General features: G+C 38.8%; 1 protein-coding gene and 1 long non-coding RNA gene across 2 annotated transcripts in view; one reads left to right on the top strand and one right to left on the bottom strand.

Annotated features, from left to right (window-relative positions):
- LOC139823231 (kinesin-like protein KIF19) overlaps nucleotides 1–24,706 on the top strand; it is a 97,568-nt gene that overhangs the window by 15,164 nt on the left and 57,698 nt on the right. Inside the window, exons 2-4 of the mRNA XM_071795614.1 lie at nucleotides 3,553–3,624; nucleotides 4,462–4,557; nucleotides 6,098–6,301. Coding sequence (XP_071651715.1) covers nucleotides 3,553–3,624; nucleotides 4,462–4,557; nucleotides 6,098–6,301 — 372 coding nt within the window. The remainder of the gene's footprint in view (nucleotides 1–3,552; nucleotides 3,625–4,461; nucleotides 4,558–6,097; nucleotides 6,302–24,706) is intronic.
- On the bottom strand, nucleotides 7,966–10,280 carry LOC139822925 (uncharacterized). The gene is made up of 4 exons (XR_011734644.1): nucleotides 9,743–10,280; nucleotides 9,453–9,664; nucleotides 9,209–9,342; nucleotides 7,966–9,125 (listed from the first exon to the last, which is right to left on the bottom strand). It is a non-coding gene; the product is annotated as an uncharacterized lncRNA (long non-coding RNA).

Here is a 24,706-nt window from a genome sequence, read left to right as displayed (position 1 = left end):
GGAAACATTCTTTAGTTCTTTCTACCTCTATCTATATAAATATCTAACGTCTGTATGTCTGTAGATTTAATTCCGGGTAGGGAAGGGTATTAATGTTCCAAGATACCTGTGTTTCAAGTCCGACAAATTTGCGACGCGCAGTCTATTAAATTGGAATATATGTATATGTACAGTATGTACATTTCAATTCGTTAATTCTTTACTTAAGGTATTCCTTTTATGACACCAAAGTCTTAAGAATTAACTGATTTTTTGGTACGAGAAAGTTAAAATGCATATCTTTACGCCAGAAAAAAATTAAACCACATTACCGAACATATAAAGAAGAATTATGATTTTGAAAATTCGATATTTTATATGTGACGTTATCGAAAAAGTCTATTTTCTACATTTCAATGTAATAATTTGTTTATCTTAAGATTTAAGATATTAAATATTAACTGCGCTACATATTCGCTAAACTCTATACTTTCGATAGTGCCGATAAAAATACAGAGTCACCGAATATTTAAACAAAATATTTATGTTAAAAGTTGACTTAAAATGTGGTTTATAGATGAATATTTTTGATGGCGACTTTCAAGGAATTATTTGGCAACGCTGGCGCTGCAAGCTGTGCGCTCATGTCACACTTCATTTATAACGTACGGTTTATTATCAACTTTTATTTTCACAAATTGTCCTTTATTTTTTCCCACATTACTTCTCATTTTATGTTTCTTATCACTCATTATTATTATAGAATCTCTCTTTGATAAAAAGAAAATGTCACAATATTCTTTGATTAATGAAATTGACATTTACATTGACACTTTTGTTATCAACTTCACATTTTACAATCGGCGCCCTGAAAAGCGCAAAAAATTTCTAAATACATATAATATTTTTACTTTTTTCTTATAATTAAACATAATAATCAATTATAACTTGATTTTATATAAGTTTAATGCAATATACAAGAGTTTGCTGAGGCCCTGCTTAAGCGCCTACCAAATACGCTCCTCCGTGAAAGGAATACCTTAAGTTTAGAATATATGAACACCAACACTTTGTTACGGATCGATGCTCCTTTGTCTTTGATTTGATTTCTAATCTTGTGAGCCTTTACTATTATAAATATATATATATATATATATATTTAAATAAGTTAGTATATAAATACTAATTGCAATATAAGTAACCTTTTTTAAGTGATATGATAGATATACTTCACACAACAATAACATATTGAGGACAAATATCAGTATGCATTGTTTGATAATTTCAGAACGGGAAATATTTCCGAAAGTTCACTTCATGTTTCAATAAGAACCGCTCGATTTTTTATTTAAAACTCTTCTACATTAAATTTGTAATAATTCATGTTATAATACTTCAAAATTGTAATTTAGGAATAATCACACATTTTTTGAGCATATATATTTATATTAATTAATTCTTTTTATTTAAAATATTTTTAGCATCTTTTAAATGTCGCCATTCACACAAACATATTTTTCGAAACTTTGAAAATACCTTAAACTTCAAAGGTTCGAAGTTTCGAAAATCGAAACCTTCGAAGCAAATCACCATGCAGTCCTGGTCTATAATACACACATATCATCAAATTATATACTTCCCTTGGTATTGACACAAACTGTTACATTTCTCAGTTATGTTTGTTAATTACTTTTTAATAAACAATGAGCGACTGCTAAAACTTTTTGAAGGTTACTCAGGACAGGACAGATCTTGACAACATATATCAAGGTCAAGGTGATCGGAGGGAGCCTCGTTAATCTAAATTATTAGCGAAAGCACATAAAATTGTATAAAATAAAAAACATTTAAGTTTATATAGTTTATAATATTAAAATTAATAATTTAAGTAATAATATAAAATATAAAACATTTAAATTACGATATTGCATGCATTATCAAGTTAAAATTAATGATTACCCAAGGAGCGCCAATGCGCGTATAACGTGCTTTTAATGCGCGTACAATTGCATTGACTTCAAAACCACATTAATTGTGTGTTCAAAATGCGCGCATTCAAATGCGTAATTAATGCAAATTGAGCATTCAATTTATAAATGACAGATTTTATAAAATATTTAAATGAGTAGCTTCAGACTCATTATGAAACATTTTATTTAAGTTTTTTATATAAATTAAATTTTAAATAAATGGAATTTTAAATAAATGACATTTATCATGTCAAAAATAAAGATATTTTCTAAATAAGGATGTTCTTGATATAAGAACAATATATAAATGACGGAATTGCACGACTTGTATCTCAGTTGTATCGTGGAGTCCTCTTTTATAATAAAAGTGTGGTGCGCTTTTGGATTGATGTAACGTCAATGTAACCTATATATAATTAAATATAGTAATTATTTTATTTAAAAATTTTGTGACTTAATTGTATATGATTGTATATAACTAATATATATATATATATGTAGGTCTAGAGGTATGTTCCGGGACTGTTTACGTTTTTTTGAAATGTACAGTCCTGGAATATAACGCATATATATGTAATCAGATTCAAAAAATTGTCCCGAAACGTGCCGTAGGACATGAATTTTTTCCAGGACAGTCCTGGAAACTGCCAAATGTCCTGGAATATACCGATGTAAAAAATAAAAGTCCCGGAACATACTTCTGGACCTACATATATATATATATATATATATATATATATATATATATATATGTATATATATATATATATATATATATATTTGATTAGATACAATAATATTACATATTGAATCATATCATATCTGATTACATATGATCACAGTTGATTACATAAGATCATATCGCGCCAAATTTCGGATCTAATTATATATGCATGGCCAATTATATATGATCTTATATGATTACATATATAAGTTCATTTTTTCTCGGGTACCTACAGAGTTCACTAGTTGTCCGATTGGGCTCCTCGATCAATGAGCGTAGGTGCACTTTTTGGTATGCGCTTCCGTAATATGCATTAAATGCGCATAGGGACAAATATCCGCATTTAACACAAAGTTCAATGTACATTCAAAACGCAACATTATACGCGCATTGGCGCTCCTTAGGTACATTATTATTATTACACTTACACTATTTTTTAGGTAAATGATGTAAATAAAGATTGAAACGATCCAACACGCGAACAATTTCTTTCTTTTACGAAAGTAAAGTATGCTATCGTAAAGAATTCAATATCTTGATGTCCGTTTGATATCTATTATAGATTTCAACCTATGTACATACGATTTCTATATAAAGTAATATTCGTGGAATAAGAAACTCAGCAAAAAGCAAATCAACATCGCGTTGCTACGTTCTAGTTTTCGCTTAGTTGTAAATAAATAAACAACATAAATATGTAACAAAAAACTACGGATAGATTTTTAACTGATGATCTTTTCGTGCCGATATTAACGTATTTTTTGGAATTCCAAAAGATTCATATTATTTATATTATTTTTTTTAAATACAAAAAAAATCGTCTTTTTTTGTCTTTCGAAATAGTCATCATTACCGTGTACTTTTGTCTTTTGATTATAGGTCGCTGTTCGTATTCGACCCTTGGCTTCGAATGAAAGCGGTACGAGATCTTTGCACGCTGTCAACGATAAGGTAAATTTGCAATGCCAATTTATTTACTTTCTAATTTAGTTTGTTAAGGGGTTAGTTTACTCTAGATCGGGCAGAAACAGCGAAATTTTCAGGAATTAATTTCAGACAAAATATCGGTGATACATGAATGATTTTTTTTTCATTATCTTTATTAGAGTTTCAAGAACGTGTACAAATTTTTTGGTGTAAAAAAATTTCAAAATGGCGATGAGGCACTCCTTCGCGCGCAATTATGCTTTTCAGACGGTGTACATAGTTTCTGAAATGTGGGTGGTCTAAAAAAAAAAAATATGGTCATTAACTATATTGTATTGTCTTCGGAATGACGGAGCTTTTTTTCTCTCCTCGTTTTTGGCGTCAAGAAAAAAATTCCTGAATTTTTCAAAAATGCAGTGAAAAATTCAGGAATTTTTTTCTTGACGCCAAAAACGAGGAGAGAAAAAAAGCTCCATCATTCCGAAGACAATACAATATAGTTAATGACCATATTTTTTTTTTCAGACCACCCACATTTCAGAAACCATGTATGTACACCGTCTGAAAAGCATAGTTGCGCGCGAAGGAGTGCCCCATCGCCATTTTAAAATTTTTTTACACCAAAAAATTTGTACATGTTCTTGAAACCCTAATAAAGATAATAAAAAAAAAAAAAAAATCATTCATGTATCACCGATATTTTGTCTGAAATTAATTCCTGAAAATTCGCCTGTTTCTGCCCGATCTAGAGTAGACTAACCCCTTAAATTCGAACAAAATTACACATTTACATGTTATTATTTTTTTAATTTAAGTCGGATTCATATAACTTGTGATAATATTTCGTTGATGAATTCGCAGATGGTAATGCTGGAGGATCAGGATAGCGATAAGCAAAAACGCACAATGCCGCGACAATATCTCTACGACATAGTTTTTGGAGAGGCATCGACACAAGTAAATTAATTACTGATTCCAAATCAATTATAGTAAAATATTTTCTGTTATATACTTTATATCTATCTTTTATACAGGATGTTCTCATGGGTTAAACAGCCAAACTTGAAGTATGAAATTAGGATCTCAAAATAAGAAAAATTTTTCTCTAGAAGTATGCTCGCAAACGCTTCGTTCAAGAGATATTGATTTCTGAAGTTACAGAATTAGGAATGAATAATTTCGAAATAATATAGATTTTTCCTCTTCATTGCTAAACAGTAATCAAAATTGAAACAATTATCCTCTTTACTGCTTAACAGTAATCAAAATTTACAGTATAAAAATTAAAATGTCCTCTTTACCGCTTTACAGAAATCAAAATTAAAATAAGTAATTATTCTCTTTACGGCTTTACAGTAATTAAAATTTTAGTATTAAATATTTTATTCAGAATGATTGCTTTCAGGCCGGAAACAATCGTTGCACTTATCGGTAAGAGAACGAGTGCCTGACTGACATTGTGCGTCTGTTATTTCTTCGCACGGTTGCACTATCATCCGTTTAACTGAAGGGTCATAGGCATTTCATACACTTTTTGCTTGAGAACATCCTATTCAAAAAATCTATTGGTGTTAAATTATTTTGGACAAAATATTTATTACTTAAATTTTGATTACTGTAAAGCAGTAAAGAGGATAATTATTTTAATTTTGAGTAAATGTCTAGATTAAGGGCGACCTCACCGATTTCAATGACCTTGATATATGTTGTCAAGGTCATGACCCCGAGTGACCTTCAGAAGGTTTTAGCCGTCGCTCGTTATTCGTTAAAAAGTTATTAACAAAAAAAGTTTGGAAAATATAGCAGTTACTTTGAGTACTAATAGACATAAATAATTGATATTTATGTGGAAATAGTATATGTATGAACGAAGGAAAATTATGTAAAGCAGTAAATTGTTGATAAATTGAAGTATTTAGTTAAAAAAAAAGACGTAATATTAGTCGTTTATGCCTCTCAATACTTAAAATAACTGCTATATTTTTGAAACTTTTTTTGTTAATAACTTTTTAACAAATAACGATAAGCGACGGCTAAAACCTTCTGAAGGTCACTCAGGGTCATGACCTTGACAACATATATCAAGGTCATTGAAATCGGTGAGGTCGCCCTTAATCTAGACATTTACTATAATTTTAATTTTGGTTACTGTAAATTTTGATTACTGTTAAGTAGTAAAAAGGATAAATATTTTAATTTTGATTATTGTTTCATTATTGTTAGTAAAGAGGATAATTATTTAAATTTTGATTACGGTAAATGTTGATTATTGCAAAGCAGTAAAGAAGATAAACATACATTATTTCGAAATTATTTATTTACAATAGTTTTGTAATTTCAGAAGAAATATCTCTTGAACGAAACGTTTGCGAGCATACTTCTAGAGGAAAACTTTTTTTGTTTTAAGATCCTATATTCATATTTCAAGTTTGGCCATTTAACCGGGGGACACCTTGTATATATATCGATTTATTCGAAATATATTATTATACCATAGGAAGATATCTATGAAGGTACAACAACAAAATTAGTGCAGAATGTTATCAATGGTTACAATGCGACCGTGTTTTCGTATGGCGCAACTGGCTCGGGAAAAACACATACGATGGTTGGAACGTCATCAAATCCTGGAATTATGGTGCGCGCCCTAAATGACATTTTCCTAGCGACCAAAAAATTATCGGACGACATGGAATTTACTGTAAGTTCAAAAAAATAATTTTTATTTATAACACAGGACCACAAAAAAAATTTTTCGGAGAGCAACTGGGACCGCAGTAGACGATTTTTATAGATTTTGGGTAGCTAAAATCGAAACAAGGCCCCATTTTGCTCTAACACGTCAGGATTTTCAAGAAAGTAAGGTTATGTAGGTGAAAAACAGCGATTTTTGGCGGTGTAACAGTGTAATCGACAGTCCGTTACAAAAAAGGTGTGCTAAACAATTTCAATGCGCAAACATGACCTAAAAAAGAAGTTTGCGTGCATGCGCGTGAGTCGCATTGGTTACCGCCGGCGTTAGCGTAACCCAAGATGTACCGCGAGGAGGTCGCACGGTCGGGTTTACATCTCATTGGGGTGCTTGATTAAAGTGAGTCCCTTTGCCTCTCACTTCTGTATGTGCTTTTGTGTGTGTGTGTGTGTGTGTGTGTGTGTGTCACTTGCAGAGATAAGGACCCCGTAGCTCGTCATTTTTACGGTATTTACCGACTCTAAACCCTCTCTGCTCAGTGTGAGTGTGTGTGAGTGAGTGTGTGTGTGTGTGTGTGTGTGTGTGTGTGTGTGTGTGTGTGTGTCACTTGCAGAGATAAGGACCCCGTAGCTCGTCTACGGTATTTACCGACTCCAAACCCTCTCTGCTTAGAGTGTGTGTGTGTGTGTGTGTGTGTGTGTGTGTGGAAGGGGGGCGGTGATTATGAGTTTGCGATTTTATAGCGATTAGCACAAAAGAAAAGCCATTCGAAGATCTTTTGAGGAAAAAAGAATCCGTGCGTATAAAATCGCAAACTCATAATTACCGCCCCCCCCCCTCCACACACACACACACACACACACACACACACACACACACACACACACACACTGAGCAGAGAGGGTTTGGAGTTGGTAAATACCGTAAAAATGACGAGCTACGGGGTCCTTATCTCTGCAAGTGACACACACACACACACACACACACACACACACACACAACACACGAGCATCGACGTACACACACACACACACACACACACACACACACACACACACACACACACACACACACACACACACACATACAAAAGCACATACAGAAGTGAGAGGCAAGGGGACTCACTTTAATCAAGCACCCCAATGAGATGTAAACCCGACCGTGCGACCTCCTTGCGGTACATGTTGAGTTACGCTAACGCCGGCGGTAACCAATGCGACACACGCGCATGCACGCAAACTTCTTTTTTAGGTTATGTTTGCGCGTTGAAATTGTTTAGCACACCTTTTTTGTAATGAACTGTCGATTACACTGTTACACCGCCAAAAATCGCTGTTTTTCCCTACCTTACTTTCTTGAAAATCCTGACGTGTTAGAGCAAAATGGGGCCTTGTTTCGATTTTAGCTACCCAAAATCTATAAAAATCGTCTACTGCGGTCCCAGTTGCTCTCCAAAAAATTTTTTTTGTGGTCCTGTGTAATTATTTCTTCCCGGTTTCTATAAGTTTTCTGCTTATAGAATCTGTCGAACGTAGATTCCGCTCTATTTCTGCTAACAATCTGTGTCAGAAGAAATCTGTATGCCAGCAATCTGTATAGCAAAGATATCAAAGTCTTATTTTTTTATTAATCTGCTATCAAACGCATTAATTCATTCATTCTTTTCTCTAGAATTAATGCGCTTGAAAACACCCTATTGTGCAATGTGACGTGACTGAGCGCGCGAATTTCGGACACTTTGATTGGTAAACTTTGAACACTTCTGTTTTAAAAGCTATTATAGCATCGGCATTTTGCTACTAGGATTTTCGTCTCAAAATAATCGCAGGCATTTCTTGTTAACATGGGTAGCACGGCAGATCTGAGACACCCTGTATATTATATTAAGGGATTTTGGTGGACATATATTTTAATAGAAAATAATTGTTTATGTCAAAAGTTGTATTAAAACTTATTCTCTTTTTTATTATATATTTTCAAATTCACTATATATTTGTAAGTTCAAATAATAAATATTTGTCATGTAATAAATACTTCACAAAATTATATTACCTAACTTAACTCAAGTGACATGTATTTAAAAAAAAGATGTAAAATCTTTAAATTAAATTGCGCCAATTGTAAAGAGAATATGTATATTGCTTTGAAAGATAATTGTTATGCAACTACTTTAAAGAAATAAAACCCAAGTGATATCTTCGTATTCCTATTCAAGGGTCTTCCTATTCTAACCCAAGTGGTAATACCTTCTTAATTCTTTTTAACAAATTTTTAATATTACAAAGAATCATTTTAATTACAAAGAATTAAGGAAGTAACAGTACAAAATAAAAATATTTAATTAAAACAAAATAAATAAATTTTTCTTGTAAAAAAACTTGGCGCTGCTTTTTTACTCCTGTCACATTTTTCCCTAAATTATGTTTAGTTTTTTTATTTAATAAAAAATCTTAGTATTAATGTTTAAATTTTAATGTTTAAATTTCAAAGTCTAGCAGCGCCAAGTTTTTTGTTCAATATAGCAATCTTTATAAATTTCTTTCTTTCTAATATAAATATTCTACACAATCGGAAAACTATTTTACAACATGAGTAAAAAATGAAGTAAAAAAGCGAAATAATCAATTTTGACGCGATTAAAGGGGATTATCAATGGCGATTGTATTAAACTCTAGTCCATACTGACTAAGAATCGTGGATTATGCGTGAAAATTGTAGAGTTTCTTGACAACTCTTATGTACAGATGGATTCAAGTGTTTCTAGCTTCATCTGGTCCCATGCTACTTGTTCAGCATGTCCGTTCATTACCAGTTCTTCAGTAAGGGAAATTAGCTTAAAAAAAAATTCAATTAATTTCAATTAATTTGCGCTTCTGCAAAAAGATTCTCGAAGATTGAATAATAATAACTACTTACCCCATAATTTTGTATCATAAAATAAATATTTGCATAAATATTAGTTTGAATGCGACCTTCAATCTGAGCTTGAGCAGTAACTCCCTTTGAGGAACAATTTTGTGCCACATTGTAAGGTTCTGTCGACCATTTACCTGCAAAAGAGTAACATTAAAGTATAATTACATATCCAAAGATAAATAATTTTGAGTAGAGATGTATAATCTGGAAGAATAGTATATAAATAACGTCAATATATAATTACCGTTCTTTGGCTGAATATTTGCTAAAAAGATTTCGATGGCTTGGAAGGGTAGGCTCAAATAATTATACATCAATGGCCTTACGAATTACTAAACTGCCAGTAACCACCGTGATCGAGTAATCGTACTACGCTTCTCTCTCCCGATGGATCTGGACGTTCAATGCATCCTCTAATCCATTTGTTGTTCCAATATACAGCTACGTAATCATCCTCTGCAAAGTAAAAATGTATTGTATAATCAGAATATCCTGATTTCTTTTTTATTCAACGTGTTAGGATTAAGCACTTACTGTTCAATACATCTAGAACTGGCAGCAATTCATTGTTATACCAACCAATACAACATGCTGTCTTCCAAATTTTGCAAAAGGAGAAATGATGAATGAATCGGAAGCTGAACGAAGAGCCAATTTGGCTTGACAGTGTGAGAGATATTAATGTCATTATTAACACTCTCAAACAGGGACAGGGGCCGTTGAATCGGGACATTATACACAACTTCAATCACGGCTATTGTGCATAATATATTCACGCCAAACCGAATATATAACATCGTGTTATTTTTACATTTAGGAAAATTATTTTATATTAACTCAATAGGCTTTAAACTTGCATACATAAGTGAATCTCACGTTTTATGTAAAATTTTGTAAGAAACCGGTAATCTAACCTATACTACGTTTACGCAAGCGTTACTTAATTCTGTAGTAACTTACGAACGATATGATAATTCCTCCGCGTAAACGAAAGATTTTATAGTAACTATGATGATATCGTTCGTATAAGTTACTACAGAAGTAATACTCACGTAAACGTAAACTATTTATAATTCCTGTCACATGCACTTAGTCGCGTAAAAGAGTCACGGTGCGGTCTCGCTTCGCGTCGTATAATAATAGGATAATTACATATAAATAAAACAATTACCTTGAATCAGAAAAAATATTAATCGTCGCGTCGCGTAAAGAGTCACGGTTGGTATAGCTCCGCGCCGCGCGCGTATACTACCGTGTCTCTCGAGATAGGTTAACGACAGCGCGTTGAACGCACTAGGGCTGGAATTTTTGTTCGAAGATTTTCAATTTCGAAGATGCGAATTTTCGAAGATTCGAAGCTTCGTAAAAAATCTTCGAGGATTGAAGTTTTGAAGTTTCGAAGTTTTGAATTTTTAAATTTTCGAAGTTTCGAAGTTTTAAAGTTTTATAGTTTGGGAGTATCGAAGCTTCGTAACAAACAAATGAAAGTAATAAAAGCAAAGCTTTGAAGCTTTGACATTCTGATATGTCATTCACTGCCGTCCCTTCACAAATAAAGTTATTAGAATAATACACAAAAACTGTACACAATGGAAGGAAGAGCGCGCGCGACTGCGCGTGAATAGCTCTCGCTTAAATTCCGATTTGTCAGATATGCTAGCCTCATAGGTCCCGAGCGCAGAAAAATAACGCGAGACTACTGCGAATTATTTATATTGCGGTTGTGTACAGTACAGTGTACAACTTCAAGACGGGAATTTCGTAAGTAAATAAAATGTATTTATATACATTTATTATATGTATTTATATGTATTTATGTATATTAGTAATATGTTTCACCAAATTCAAAGCCCTTAAGCTCTTGAAAGTGTTATTGCAAAATTAAATTAACATTACGTGTATTCCACAAATATAGCCAAAGAATGTAATATTTTTCAGCTTATGCACAGATTAGCGTGGAAGTTTGCACAATAATTTATAATGTTATACAATAGTTAATAGATAATGTGTAAAGAGTAAGTAAAATTTCTCCGCGGTCTCAAGGTCGAGCGAGCGAGCACGTGAGTCGAGGACACGCGTTTTTTAATACATCGGTTCAATACCCTTTTTTACCATTCGTTTTTTCGAGCACTTTCTAATTTCACAAATTTCTTTTCATTAAATAACTAAAAACAAAACTTTAACTTGCATATATTAATTAATTTTTGGTGAAAACATAAATGTATTGTCATTTTTTAAATAAAAATTAGATTTATCGATTAACTCCTGTAATATTCCTCTGAGTGCCTTTTATAGAAAATTTCAAATCCAAATCGAACGGATGCTAATTTTATTCCTATGTTTTAGCTAATAAAAAATTATGAGAAGCTGGGTGTGGAAACATTTTTGTAAAAGTGATGATGGACTGCTGCCTTTTGCCTCGTTTTATTTTTACACGTCTATTTTTTCTACTTTCTTAAAACATGTTAGTCTGGCCTTTGTGTATTTGTGAAGATATAGTGGTTTAAAGTTTATAAACCTTATTTAGGGTTTAAAAAACTTCAAAAATATTTGTTCACTTATTTTATGCACTACTTAATCGAAAAGAAATAAATTAATTATGATTGAGCCTAAAATAATAAATTTCGATCATGATTGATCCAAATTTGAATATCATGTGTAATTGGACTTATTATTTTTGAACCAAAGTTGTCTCTGTAGGATTACTATTTTAAAATTTTTATTTAAATTTATTAATATCATTATTTTAATTTTTTGGACAGTAGCCAAATGGACGATCAAGAGACACGGTAGTGTCTCGCGCCAAGTACACGCGGAGCGAGACCGACCGTGACTCTTTTACGCGACGCGACGGGTTGCGAGTACCCGAGATGTTGAGATCTCGATAACGAGTGAACGGATCAAGTTCTAAGTAGGCTTGATCGATAGCTTGGGGTCCAATTAGGGGGGGGTTTCTCTCATAATATTCCGCTACGTGCCCTACGAGCGGAGATATTGCGACGCAAAGTCCAAATGTGAAAATTTTTTATTAAGATACGTCGTCTACGTCGACCGGCGACCGCTCTCATCTCAATATTATTATGATTATCAGAGAAACGTCACTTTCACTTTTTCGACGCTGGCGGCGCAGGTATCGCCAGTTTCGATATCGCGCGCGTATTTCGAAATTAGGTCGATAGACTTATCGGTCAGGAGGAAGATTTCTATTTAGGTAAATTAGGTAATATATAATATATATTGAGTCAACGGAAAAGAAGGTTCTCTACGCTTGGCAGAAAGTGCCGCTAGGGAATTTTTAAATCGATTCTTATGAATCAAGCTTGATATAATATATATGAAGTCAACGGAAAAGAAGGTTCTCTACTGTTAGCCGTTCAGACGGCTGAAGGGGTCGTGCTCCGCTCGCGAGCTCGGAAGGATTGGGATGAGGGCGTCTGGCGGGCTCGGTTAATGATCACACTTTGTTAAACACCACTTTAACACTTTATTAAATATACTAGAGCTTGGCTTGGACGAGGTGTTCTTTATTTAGTGTTCCCGTCTCGCGATTCGTTAGAGTTCGTAGATGTTTCAACGCGACGTCGTGGAGTTCTCAGACCGACTGCCTAATCGCTCGATTCGGCGGTCTTATATTGGTTTCCCGTTGCTACCTCGGGATCGCCCGCGGTAGCATTAACCTGTGTGGTCAGCACTCCGCGCTGACCTTCGCGTCAGCGATATCGGTCCTCGATGGACCTTTGGTCTTGACGATTTTAGTCGCTAGGGTCGATTTTCCCTGACACTTGGCAATTCGGTTGCCAAGTGCGTTGTGCGCTCACAACATCCCTCCCCCCGCGGAAAAAGAAAAACGTAGTTTTTCGTTTATTTATGTGTGTTTTCTTTTCCCTTGAGGGGTTACAATCTAGGTGTCTTATGCTATTTTACATGATTGTTTTTGTATTATAAATTTTTTAGTGGTCCCTTCTTTTCTTTATTACATAGATGATTACAGCTATGATACTTATTACTATTACAATTGTGACTGTGGAGCCTACGGGATATATAATATTTTTATTCGTGAAAATGTTCGGTTGGTTATTTTCCATTTCCTTTTTGATTTCTTCCAGATTCAAGCTTAATTTTATTAATTCTGTCGGATCTTTGATTATTGGTTCCAAATTTATTTCCTTATCGGATTCTATTCTATTGCTTATTGTTATGCTTTTTTCTATTGTGTCTGTTACATTAAATTCAGGTAAATACATTTTTACATTTTTATTATACACTCGGTTTTTGGTCTCTAAATATATATCTGGTGTAGTTAATTTACAACTGTTGCGTAATGTGATTTTTCCGGTTTTCCTCTAGTTTTACTTTATTTTCTGGCAATTCTTTGCATTGAATTATTATGTCGGTTGTTTTTGGAGTGGAAAATAACCATGTCTGGGGTTCTGATACTGCAATCCAGAGTGTTACATTTGAGATTATGTGACGCTGTTTTCGGTTTTCTATATATCTCGACGTTTTTACGAAGAGTTGTATTTCAGTCGGCGCATTCGCAGTTATAAAATAGACAGGGAGATTTTGAGCGCAAGTGAATTTGGTATTATCTCGCGTACATTCATTTAAATCGCTTTCTTTTAAAATTATATAATTGTGATTTTCTCGATTTATTCCTAGTAGGGTATGAGAGGGTTCTAGGAGTGTGAAAACATTATGGTCATTGTGTATCGGTACAGGAGTGATTTTTATAATTTCGTATGTTGGGTACGCTATCAATGGGAATACGAGAATAGTATATATGTTCGAGTTATCATAATACGCGTTTACATTTAGATATTTTTGGATAGAATTCCAGTTTTCGGCTTGTATTTTGAATGGAAAATTCAATCTCCTGTCTATGTGTGAGGTCGCTTCTCTTAGTTCTATGATTATTTTTTCGATCGGGAGCACGCGCGTTAATAAAATATTGTGATTTGCGTGAGTCAGATAGTCTGTAATGTCGTTTATGTCTGTCGTGAGGTCATTCAAAATAGCGTTTAATACTAATAGTTGTTCGTCTAGTCCCTCTCTGTACATAAGCTGTTCTTCTAGTTTTCTTGTAACGTTAGCCATTAAATTTTCGTTATATGACAGTGTTTGTTCTAGTTTCTCAATATGACCTATTGTAGCATTAATGATTTTCAATTGATTTTTTGCCGCGTGTTGCAATGTTTGTTGTTGATTATTTAGCAACTGTATTTGCTCATTTATGATTTTTGCGTCTTCAGCGTCCATGGTGCCAAATAACGTTTTACTTATTTGGCCTACAGCGTCGATCAGGCCTCGTTTACTTAGGGGTGATCGGTAAATGGTTTGTAGTTGCTCTAGGTTGCGTGTCATTTTACTATTTTCTCGCCTAATAGTTTGGAGCGTGATTTGGCATGTGTTTTTGGTGCTTCTGATGGCATGGTTGCAGATTTCTTCGATGCGTGCTAGGTTTTCCTGAAGTTGTTGATATCTTATGTTTAATGCTGTTACGTCTATGCGTATTGCCATTTTCCATGTTGCTTTCGTTTGCTGGAGTTGTCCGATTTTCTCGTAATATATGCCGGGTTCGGCAGTGAACGCTGTCATCTCGTATGGTAACGGCTCTGACGTCATTTCCCTTGCAAGGTGTAGGGTGATAGCTAGCCTGTAATATGAATATGTTCCTGGGGTATTCTATTTATCTTTTATTTTATGCTGACTTTATCTGTCAGCAAGTGTCATTTCTTTTGAGTAGCGCATTTTTGCGTTAGTCTACTGCTAGCCTCCAAGCGGTTCTTTACGGTTAGTGTGCTTTGAGTGCCAAAAAAAAGGAAAAATGCGTTGCTTTAGATGTAACCGATTTTTCGCGCCATCCACGTGTGATGCGTGTTTGCGCACCTACTGGTTGCGGGTGGCTCGAGCTCCCCGCGCCCAGGTTGCAGAGCCTGAATCGCCTGACTCGCCGCCTCCCTCGTACGAGGAGGCAGTTCGGGCTGATGTCCTCCCCCTGAGGATTACCGTGGATGTGGCCACAGGGGGGAGAGAAGTCTCCGTCGTGCGACGTGGTGACCTTTAGGTGAGTACTGTTAGTTTTCTTCTCTTTTCTTTTTCCCCCCTTTTTTTTGCCTTTTTTTTTTTTTTTTGCTTTTGCTTTAATGTGAGTGCTTTTTTATTCCTCTACTAACGCTTTCAATCGGTTCGCGTGAACGCGTAGCGTCTTTCGTTTAATTTTAATCGTGTAATTTACATTGTCGTGTTTTTCTAAAATAATATATGGTCCCACCCATTGCGAGTCGAGCTTCTTTGAGCGGCCTCGTCGTATCGTTTCGTCATAAAGTAGTACTTTATCGCCTACTTTGAAGGTTGCCTTCTTGCTTTTTTTATCAAATTGTAGTTTCGATTTCGCTTTTTCGTCCTTCGTATTTCTCTCGCGATTTGATTCGCTGCGCGGATTCGCTCTCGTAGTTCTTTTGCGTAATCCTCGTATGAGTATGTTAATTTCGGCGGTTTTGTTAGGGCCGTCGGTAGGTCAGGTCGGTGCCCGTAGACCAATTCGAAAGGCGTGAAGCCTGTAGTAGAGTGTGGTGTCGTATTGTATGTAAACATCGCATAAGGAAGCCATTCGTCCCAGTCAGTTTGATCTTGATTTATATAATGTCTCAAGTATTCGGCGAGAGTACGATGCGATCTCTCTAGTGCCCCATTACTCTCAGGGTGATACGCCGTTGTTTGAATCTTCTCGATTTTCAATAATTTGCACGTATTTTTGAACATTTCGCTTGTAAAGTTCGTGCCCTGATCCGTGAGAATTTTCTCCGGAATTCCGTGTTCTAACACGATTTTTGTTACGAATTCTTTGGCGATGGTTCTGGCTTCCTGATTTTCGATCGGTATCGCCTTACTAAATTTCGTTAAATTATCCTGAAACGTCAGAATATATTTATTTCCTTGATTTGTAACTGTTAACGGACCGACGATGTCGAGAGCGCATTTTTCAAATGGTCGTTCCGGCGTGTCCGTGATGACCATTGGCATCTTCGTTTTTCTGCTTAATTTATTTTTTTGGCAGTATTCGCATCTGCCGATGTAAGTCTCGACATCCTTTGTTATACCTTTCCAATCGTGTTGCAATCGGATTCGGTCTAAAGTGCGTGTGACTCCTTGGTGCCCTCCGATAGGCGAGTCGTGATACTCGTATAGTATCTGTTTCTTTTCCTCCTCCGAGTATTCTCGGGGCGCATCTTCTTCTTCTTGCTGTATCGTATGCACAGCTGACGCCTCTGTTATCGGGTTACGGCTCAATGCGTCGGCGTTTAGGTTGCTCTTCCCTGCCTTGTGTATGATTTCGTAATCATACTCCTCTAATTTAAGCCTCCATCTAATTAATCTTGAACCGGGGTCGGTAACATTGAATAACCAGATCAATGGTTTGTGATCGGTTATTATTTTAAATCTAACGCCATAAAGATAGGGGCGAAAATGCTTGACTGCCCACACGATGGCTAGCAGTTCTTTCTCCGTCGTATTATAATTCTGTTCCGCTTTGCATAATACGCGGCTGGCGTACGCTATCGGTCGGTCTTGGCCGACTACTCCCTGTGAGAGGATAGCTCCTATTGCGAAATCTGACGCGTCTGTCGTCACTATAAATTCTTTATTGAAGTCGGGATAATTTAACACCGGCGCGGTTGTTAATTTTTCCTTTAATAATTCAAACGCGTTTTGCTGCTCTATTGACCAAATAAATTTTTCTCTTTTCCTAGTGAGCTTGGTCAGTGGCTTGGCTAGTTTCGAAAAATTTTCGATGAATTTTCGGTAGTACCCGGCTAGGCCTATGAACGACTGAATGTCTTTCAGTTTTTTAGGAGTCGGAAACTCCTTGACAGCTATTAGTTTCGACGGGTCCGGTGAGATTCCTTTTTCCGAAATCACGTGACCCAGGTACACGACTTCCTTTCGTAGGAACGCGCATTTACTCGGTTTTAACTTTAGATTGTATTTTCGGAGCCTGAGTAGCACGGCTATTATTCTTCTGATATGTTCCGTTAGCGTCGCCCCGTATATGACGATGTCGTCGATATACACGAAACATCTCAGCCCTAGCAGGCCGGCCAGCACCGCGTACATTAGCCGCTGAAATGCTGCCGGTGCGTTTTTCAGACCAAAAGGCATGCGATTAAATTCAAAGTGCCCATCCGGAGTGGAGAAGGCTGTTTTGCCTTTGTGGTCTTTATGCATGGGGATTTGGTGATACCCCGAGGCCAAATCTAAAACGGTAAAATATTTCGCGTTACCTAATTGGTCTAATATGTCGGTTATGTTCGGCATGGGGAAAGAATCTCCCATGGTGAGATCATTCATTTTCCGAAAATCAATAACCACGCGAAATTGCACTTTTCCGGATGCGTCCGGTTTTTTAAGAACGACTATTATCGGTGCGTTCCAGTGACTCGTGCTCGGGCTGATTATGCCGTCTTCGAGCATCTTTTCTATTTGCTTTTTTCACTTCGGCCTTATGCTTCTCGGGTAACCGATATGGTTTCACATTCACGGGCGCGCTACCTGGCCGGATATTTATCTCGTGCTCTATTGCGGTAGTCGCGCTTAAATGGTCGCCGTCTATATAGAACACATCAAAGTAATCATCGCAAATTTGTTCTACGGCTGCTCGCTCTTCGGCGTTCAAGTGATCGAGCTGTACTTGCTCGCGTACTTTCTTTTGTCGTTCGGCGATGGTCTCGCGCTCGTCGCTCGAGCGTAACGAGAGAACGTCCGCGGTGTCGGGCGGCGGCAGGTCTTCTAAAGTTACATGTGGAGTGAGTATCTCCACGGGCTTGTCCGTCACATTCAATACGCTAATCGGACATTTAAATTCGACGGGCTGCACTAGGCAATGCCCGATAAAGACCCCTGGGGCGGGTTCGCCGCTCCGCACAATGCCGACACGATTATGATCGGTGACGGCTTCCACGATTGTTTCGCTATGTGGCGGAAGTTTTACCTTGCGAAAAGGTCGGAGCTTAAAGGAAGCTGAGCCGATTTTTAATCGCTTTTTCGAATTTGAAATATCTGCTTTGTGTTTTGAGAGGAAGTCGTTTCCTAAAATGCCTTCGTACTCAATGGGAAAATTGTCTTTCACCACGTACATCGTGTGGCGAATTTTTTTATCTCCGAGATCCACAGTGGCTTTTATCTTCCCTATCGTGTGAATCTGGTGTCCGGTTACGCCGACTAGCGCTAACCGTTCTTCCTTCACCATCGCTTTCGCTTTCAAATTTCCCACTTTTATTAACGTGAGTGTTGCGCCTGAATCTAATAACAGGTCCATTTCTCCTTTCTCTGCCTCCTGTACGGGCAGCGTCACTAAGTCTAGCGGGCCTTCCTCGTGCTTCTTGCTTATCTGTGCAACACGATATGTCTCGGCGGCGCGCGCCTTATTCCTTTTAGGCTTCTCATCCTCCTCGCTGCTGCTGCGAGAGGATGTTTCCTCGCTAGATTCTTGTGTCCTTGTCTTTCTGACAGTACTCACGGGCGTTTTCTTAACTGCTTCCGTTTTCGTTCGGCGCGGTCGCTCGGGTTTTGGTCGCCCGTTTAACGACCAGCATTCGTCGCGCTTATGCCCTGCCTTTTTACAATATGAACACTCTATCGTGTTAATGCCGCTAGGCTTCTCGGGTTTCGGCAACGCGTATCTGTTTGCTTGTCGGCCCGTACGGCAATCTCGCGCGTAATGACCGTTCTTTCCGCACTTGTGACATTGTCCTACGGTATTTCCCGCGCCTCGCGTATTCGCGGCGGGGTATTTATTTTTTGCCGTTGCTTGCGCGCTCCGCGGGGAGGGGCCTCTAACCTTTTCCTCCGCGCTGGCGCCGGTTATTGCTTCTTGCAAACTTGCGTATCGCTGCGCTCTTACTAACAGCTTTATATCGTCGTGCAATCCGATCTGAAAATTATGCAGCGCTTGAGTTTTTATGTTTTCAAGGATGGCCTTCTGCTGTTCCTGCGTGTGGCCTTTACCCTCTTCCATTGCTTCATACAATTCGCGCGCTAATTTCTCGACGCGCCTACCGAATTCTTGTGCGCTTTCGCCGGGCTTTTGCGCTAGCGAATTAAATTCCAGCTGCAAGTGCGTCGTGCAGCGTTTTCCTAAATATTCTGTCTCGAGTTCGCGCTTTAATTGATCAAAATCGCGGATATCGCGCGTGTCGAAATCTGTCATAGCCTTCCCTTTAAATTTCGTACAAAGAATAGCTTCGAGTAGCATTGACTCGTTGGTCGGCTGTATATTTTTCATAGCATACGTGCTAGCGTTTATGAACTCTCGGACGCGTTCTCGCGAATCTCCATTGATCTCGGGTATCATTGCTCGCGCTTCTTTAAGGCTGAGGTACCCGGTAACTAGACCCGGTTGGTTCCGGACGTCGCTACGCGTTCGTCCGTATGTGATATCCAGCGGGCCCTGGCTGTGTACGCGACGGTCTCGCGTGTCGGAATCGTATGTGGCGGATTCCATCCGGCCTACGCGATTCTGCAATTCGCGAAAAGCGCGAAGGAGTTCGGCTGATCGGTCGAATTCCGTAGCCTCGATGCGGTCCATGCGTTCTTGCATGTCGCGTATTAGATTAATTAAATCAGTAATTACGGCGTCCGGGGCTCTCAACTCGGATCGCGTCGGCTCTGGGGCCTGAGATCGCCTGGCGGGCGGTCCATTTTGCGCCGTTTCGGTGACGGCTTGTTCGGACACTCTAGATGGGTCCGGACTTTCCTCGCGGTTCTCTCGGCTTGGAGTCGCGTTTCTCGTCTGACTCATTTTGAGAGCTTTAGGCGTATAGTCCTCCTCGTTAGGGTCAAATACGTCGGTGTCGTATGAGGTGAGGGAAAATTCTCCTCGTTGTGACACGTGGCTCGGCGTGACGTCGGAGACGTCTGTCAGTGAGTCTGTCGGAGTCGGTCGCTCTGTATTATTATCGCGGTGTTCGCGTTCGCCTGTTACGCTTACGTCTACTTCGTCGAACGGAAACTCGCGTTCTATGACAACGTTCGGAGATAGTACGGGCGTCTCTTCCTCGGCAAAACGCGAATCTAAATTTTGTCGAACTCGGTCTAATCCGTCTTGCTCAGCGGGCCGGTCTAACCCTTCGCTTTCAGCGGGCCGGTTCACCCCTTCGCTTTCAGCGGGCCGGTTTAACCCTTCGCTTTCGGATCGCGTCGCACTCACCGGGTTAGCTAGATTACGCGAAGCGCGGTGCGCGGACTCGCTATGGACGAACGACGCTTGTCGGACGGGCGTTTGTCGGTTCGGGTCGTCCGACATCTACTTAGCGCTCGGGGATATAATAATCTTCGCACTTACAATATCGCCACGAATCGCATGTTGCCGTCCGTCTGCATCGCCTGGTCGTCGGGCCGCTTTGCTGCTTGGCTGCGTCCCTGTTGTCGCTGCGTCCCTGCCGCGCTGCTATGCTGCTTCGCTGTGTCCCTGCGTCGTCGCTCGGGCCGGTGATGCCGTGCGGTAGGCCGTCTCCGGTGTCACTTCTGCACTCGCGGCTGCTACCGTCTTTTTCGCTCGTGTCTTAGCTGGCTTTTCCTCTCCGGGATATGTTGCCGCCGTTCACTAATGTGCTCGTTTTGTTTCAGGCGTGTGAATGAGCTCAGAAGTCCGGTCCTCCTGCGCGAGTAGATGGAGCAGATCCCACCGCTGCCACCAATGTTAGCCGTTCAGACGGCTGAAGGGGTCGTGCTCCGCTCGCGAGCTCGGAAGGATCGGGATGAGGGCGTCTGGCGGGCTCGGTTAATGATCACACTTTGTTAAACACCACTTTAACACTTTATTAAATATACTAGAGCTTGGCTTGGACGAGGTGTTCTTTATTTAGTGTTCCCGTCTCGCGATTCGTTAGAGTTCGTAGATGTTTCAACGCGACGTCGTGGAGTTCTCAGACCGACTGCCTAATCGCTCGATTCGGCGGTCTTATATTGGTTTCCCGTTGCTACCTCGGGATCGCCCGCGGTAGCATTAACCTGTGTGGTCAGCGCTCCGCGCTGACCTTCGCGTCAGCGATATCGGTCCTCGATGGATCTTTGGTCTTGACGATTTTAGTCGCTAGGGTCGAATTTCCCTGACACTTGGCAATTCGGTTGCCAAGTGCGTTGTGCGCTCACAACACTACGCTTGGCAGAAAGTGCCGCTAGGGAATTTTTAAGTCGATTCTTATGAATCAAGCTTGAATTCGATGTCTAGGTATCCCAGGTTGTCGATGACGAAATCCAGATAGTGCGCTTCATAGTTTTCGGTGTCCAGGTGTAATAATACGTTGAATTCGATGTCTACGTGTCCCAGGTTGCCGATGACGAGGTCCACATAGTGCGCTCCGTAGTTTTCGGTGTCTACGTGTATTAATACCTTGAATTCGATGTCCACGTGTCCCAGGTTGCCGATGACGGGATCCAGATAGTGCGCTTCATAGTTTTCGGTGTCCATGTGTAATCGTACGTTGAATTCGATGTCTAGGTGTCCCAGGTTGCCGATGACGAGATCCACATAGTGCGCTCCGTAGTTTTTGGTGTCTACGTGTATTAATATCTTGAATTCGATGTCCACGTGTCCCAGGTTGCCGATGACGGGATCCAGATAGTGCGCTTCATAGTTTTCGGTGTCCAGGTGTAATCGTACGTTGAATTCGATGTCTAGGTGTTTCAGGTTGCCGATGACAAGGTCCACATAGTGCGCTCTGTAGTTTTCGGTGTCTACGTGTATTAATATCTTGAATTCGATGTCCACGTGTCCCAGGTTGCCGATGACGGGATCCAGATAGTGCGCTTCATAGTTTTCGGTGTCCATGTGTAATCGTACGTTGAATTCAATGTCTAGGTGTCCCAGGTTGCCGATGACGAGGTCCACATAGTGCGCTCCGTAGTTTTCGGTGTCTACGTGTATTAATATCTTGAATTCGATGTCCACGTGTCCCAGGTTGCCGATGACGGGATCCAGATAGTGCGCTTCATAGCTTTCGGTGTCCAGGTGTAATTGTACGTTGAATTCGATGTCTAGATGTCCCAGGTTGCCGATGACAAGGTCCACATAGTGCGCTCCGTAGTTTTCGGTGTCTACGTGTATTAATATTTTGAATTCAATGTCCACGTGTCCCAGGTTGCCGATGACGGGATCCAGATAGTGCGCTTCATAGTTTTCGGTGTCCAGGTGTAATCATACGTTGAATTCGATGTCTACGTGTCCCAGGTTGCCGATGACGAGGTCCACATAATGCGCTCCGTAGTTTTCGGTGTCTACGTGTATTAATACCTTGAATTCGATGTCCACGTGTCCCAGGTTGCCGATGACAAGATCCAGATAGTGCGCTTCGTAGTTTTTGGTGTCCAGGTGTAATCGTACGTTGAATTCGATGTCTAAGTGTCCCAAGTTGCCGATGACGAGGTCCACATAGTGCGCTCCGGTGTCGGTGTCTACGTGCATTAATATCTTGAAATTGATGTCTAGGTGTCTCAGGTTGTTGATGACGAGGTCCACATAGTGCGCTTTGTAGTTTTTGGTGTCTAGGTGTATTAATTACTTTAAATCTGAATGTAGGACACATAGATATCGAATTCGAGGTATTAATACACGTAGACACCGAAAACTACGGAGCGCACTATGTGGACCTCGTCATCGGAAACGTGGGACACTTAGACATCGAATTCAACGTATTATTATACCTGGACACCGAAAACTATAGAGCGCACTATCTGGAACCCGACATCAGCAACCTGGAACACGTGGACATCGAATTCAAGGTATTAATACACCTGGATACCGAAAACTATGAAGCGCACTATGTGAACCTCGTCATCGGCAACCTGGGACACCTAGACATCGAATTCAAGCTTGATTCATAAGAATCGACTTAAAAATTCCCTAGCGGCAGAATCAAGAGACACGGTAGTGTCTCGCGCCAAGTACACGCGGAGCGAGACCGACCGTGACTTTTTTACGCGACGCGACGGGTTGCGAGTACCCGAGATGTTGAGATCTCAATAACGAGTGAACGGATCAAGTTCTAAGTAGGCTTGATCGATAGCTTGGGGTCCAATTAGGAGGGGGGGTTTCTCTTATAATATCCCGCTCCGTGCCCTACGAGCGGAGATATTGCGACGCAAAGTCCAAATGTGAAAATTTTTTATTAAGATACTTCTTCTTCTATCTACTTCTAACGCCGACGTCTTATATAACACTACAAAAAGGCGTGATATCCGTACAAAATTACCTTTTTCAAAAAAAAGGTAAAAAAATGCGCCAAGTACACGCATAGTAGTATATATGTATTACTAGCTGCCCCGGCGAACTTCGTACCGCCTAACAGTAATGAATGTAGTGATAAGACACGCAAATAGTCCCTCTCTCTCCCCTTCTCCCCCTCCCCCCTCTTCCCTTCTCTCTCCTTCCCTCCCTCCCTCCCTCCCTCCCCCCCTCTCTCTCTCTTTCTCTCTCTCTCCCTCTCCCTCTCTTCCTCTTTCCCTCTCTCCCTCCCTCTATGTATTTTTTCTATGTATATGGATATTTTTCTAGATTAATTTTTTTTTTACGTGAGTTTTTCCGATATTTTATTAGTTATTCTGCTATTCCAGAAAATTCTACCCCTATTTCATATACTTGTGGTAAAAATTCGGCCCAGCCGTTCTTGAGTTATAAATGGTGTAACTAACCCGACTTTGTTTTATATATATAGATGTTGTTACCTCGAAAAAAACAAAGTGGTAGTATTATACCTCGAAAAAACCTAAGTAACAGGTGGTGGACGTAATCTTTGTATCTCCAAAAATCTCGAAAAAACCTAAGCAGTATTATTTTTATTTCCAAAAAATTATTACTCAAGTGATACACATCACAAAATTACGTTACCTTATCAAAAAAAGAGTCGTGCTTCAAGTGATCTATTATTACAATTACAAAAAAGAAATGATATCTTTTTTTAAATTACAGCGCCAATTACAGAGAACATATATTTTTCGAGATACAAAGATTACGTCTACCACTTGTTACTTAGGTTTTTTCGAGGTATAATATTACTACTGCTTTTCTTCGATTAGAATAAAAAATTGAATCATGAAGAATTACACAGAGGTAACAGTACAAAATACAAATATTTTATTAAAATATTTAAACCCAATAAGGGAATACAAGGTATTTAAATACAAAGTTTATATATGTATTTTAAAAGATTTAATCGCATCGCAAAGAATTACAGAGGTAATAGTACAAAAAATAAAAATATTTTATTAAAATACATAAATTTTTCTTGTCAAAAAACTTGGCGCTGCTAGACACATCGCCCACACCCACTCGCTCGCACATACACACCAGGCTGACCTAATTTTGAGGTCTAGCAGCGCCAAGTTTTTTGACAAGAAAAATTTATGTATTTTAATGAAATATTTTTATTTTTTGTACTGTTACCTCTGTAATTCTTTGCGATGCGATTAAATCTTTTAAATACATATATAAACTTTGTATTT

Source organism: Temnothorax longispinosus, chromosome 12 (assembly GCF_030848805.1).
Source record: "Temnothorax longispinosus isolate EJ_2023e chromosome 12, Tlon_JGU_v1, whole genome shotgun sequence".
NCBI classification, from domain to species: domain Eukaryota; kingdom Metazoa; phylum Arthropoda; class Insecta; order Hymenoptera; family Formicidae; genus Temnothorax; species Temnothorax longispinosus.
This window is presented reverse-complemented; position numbering and strand designations above follow the sequence as displayed.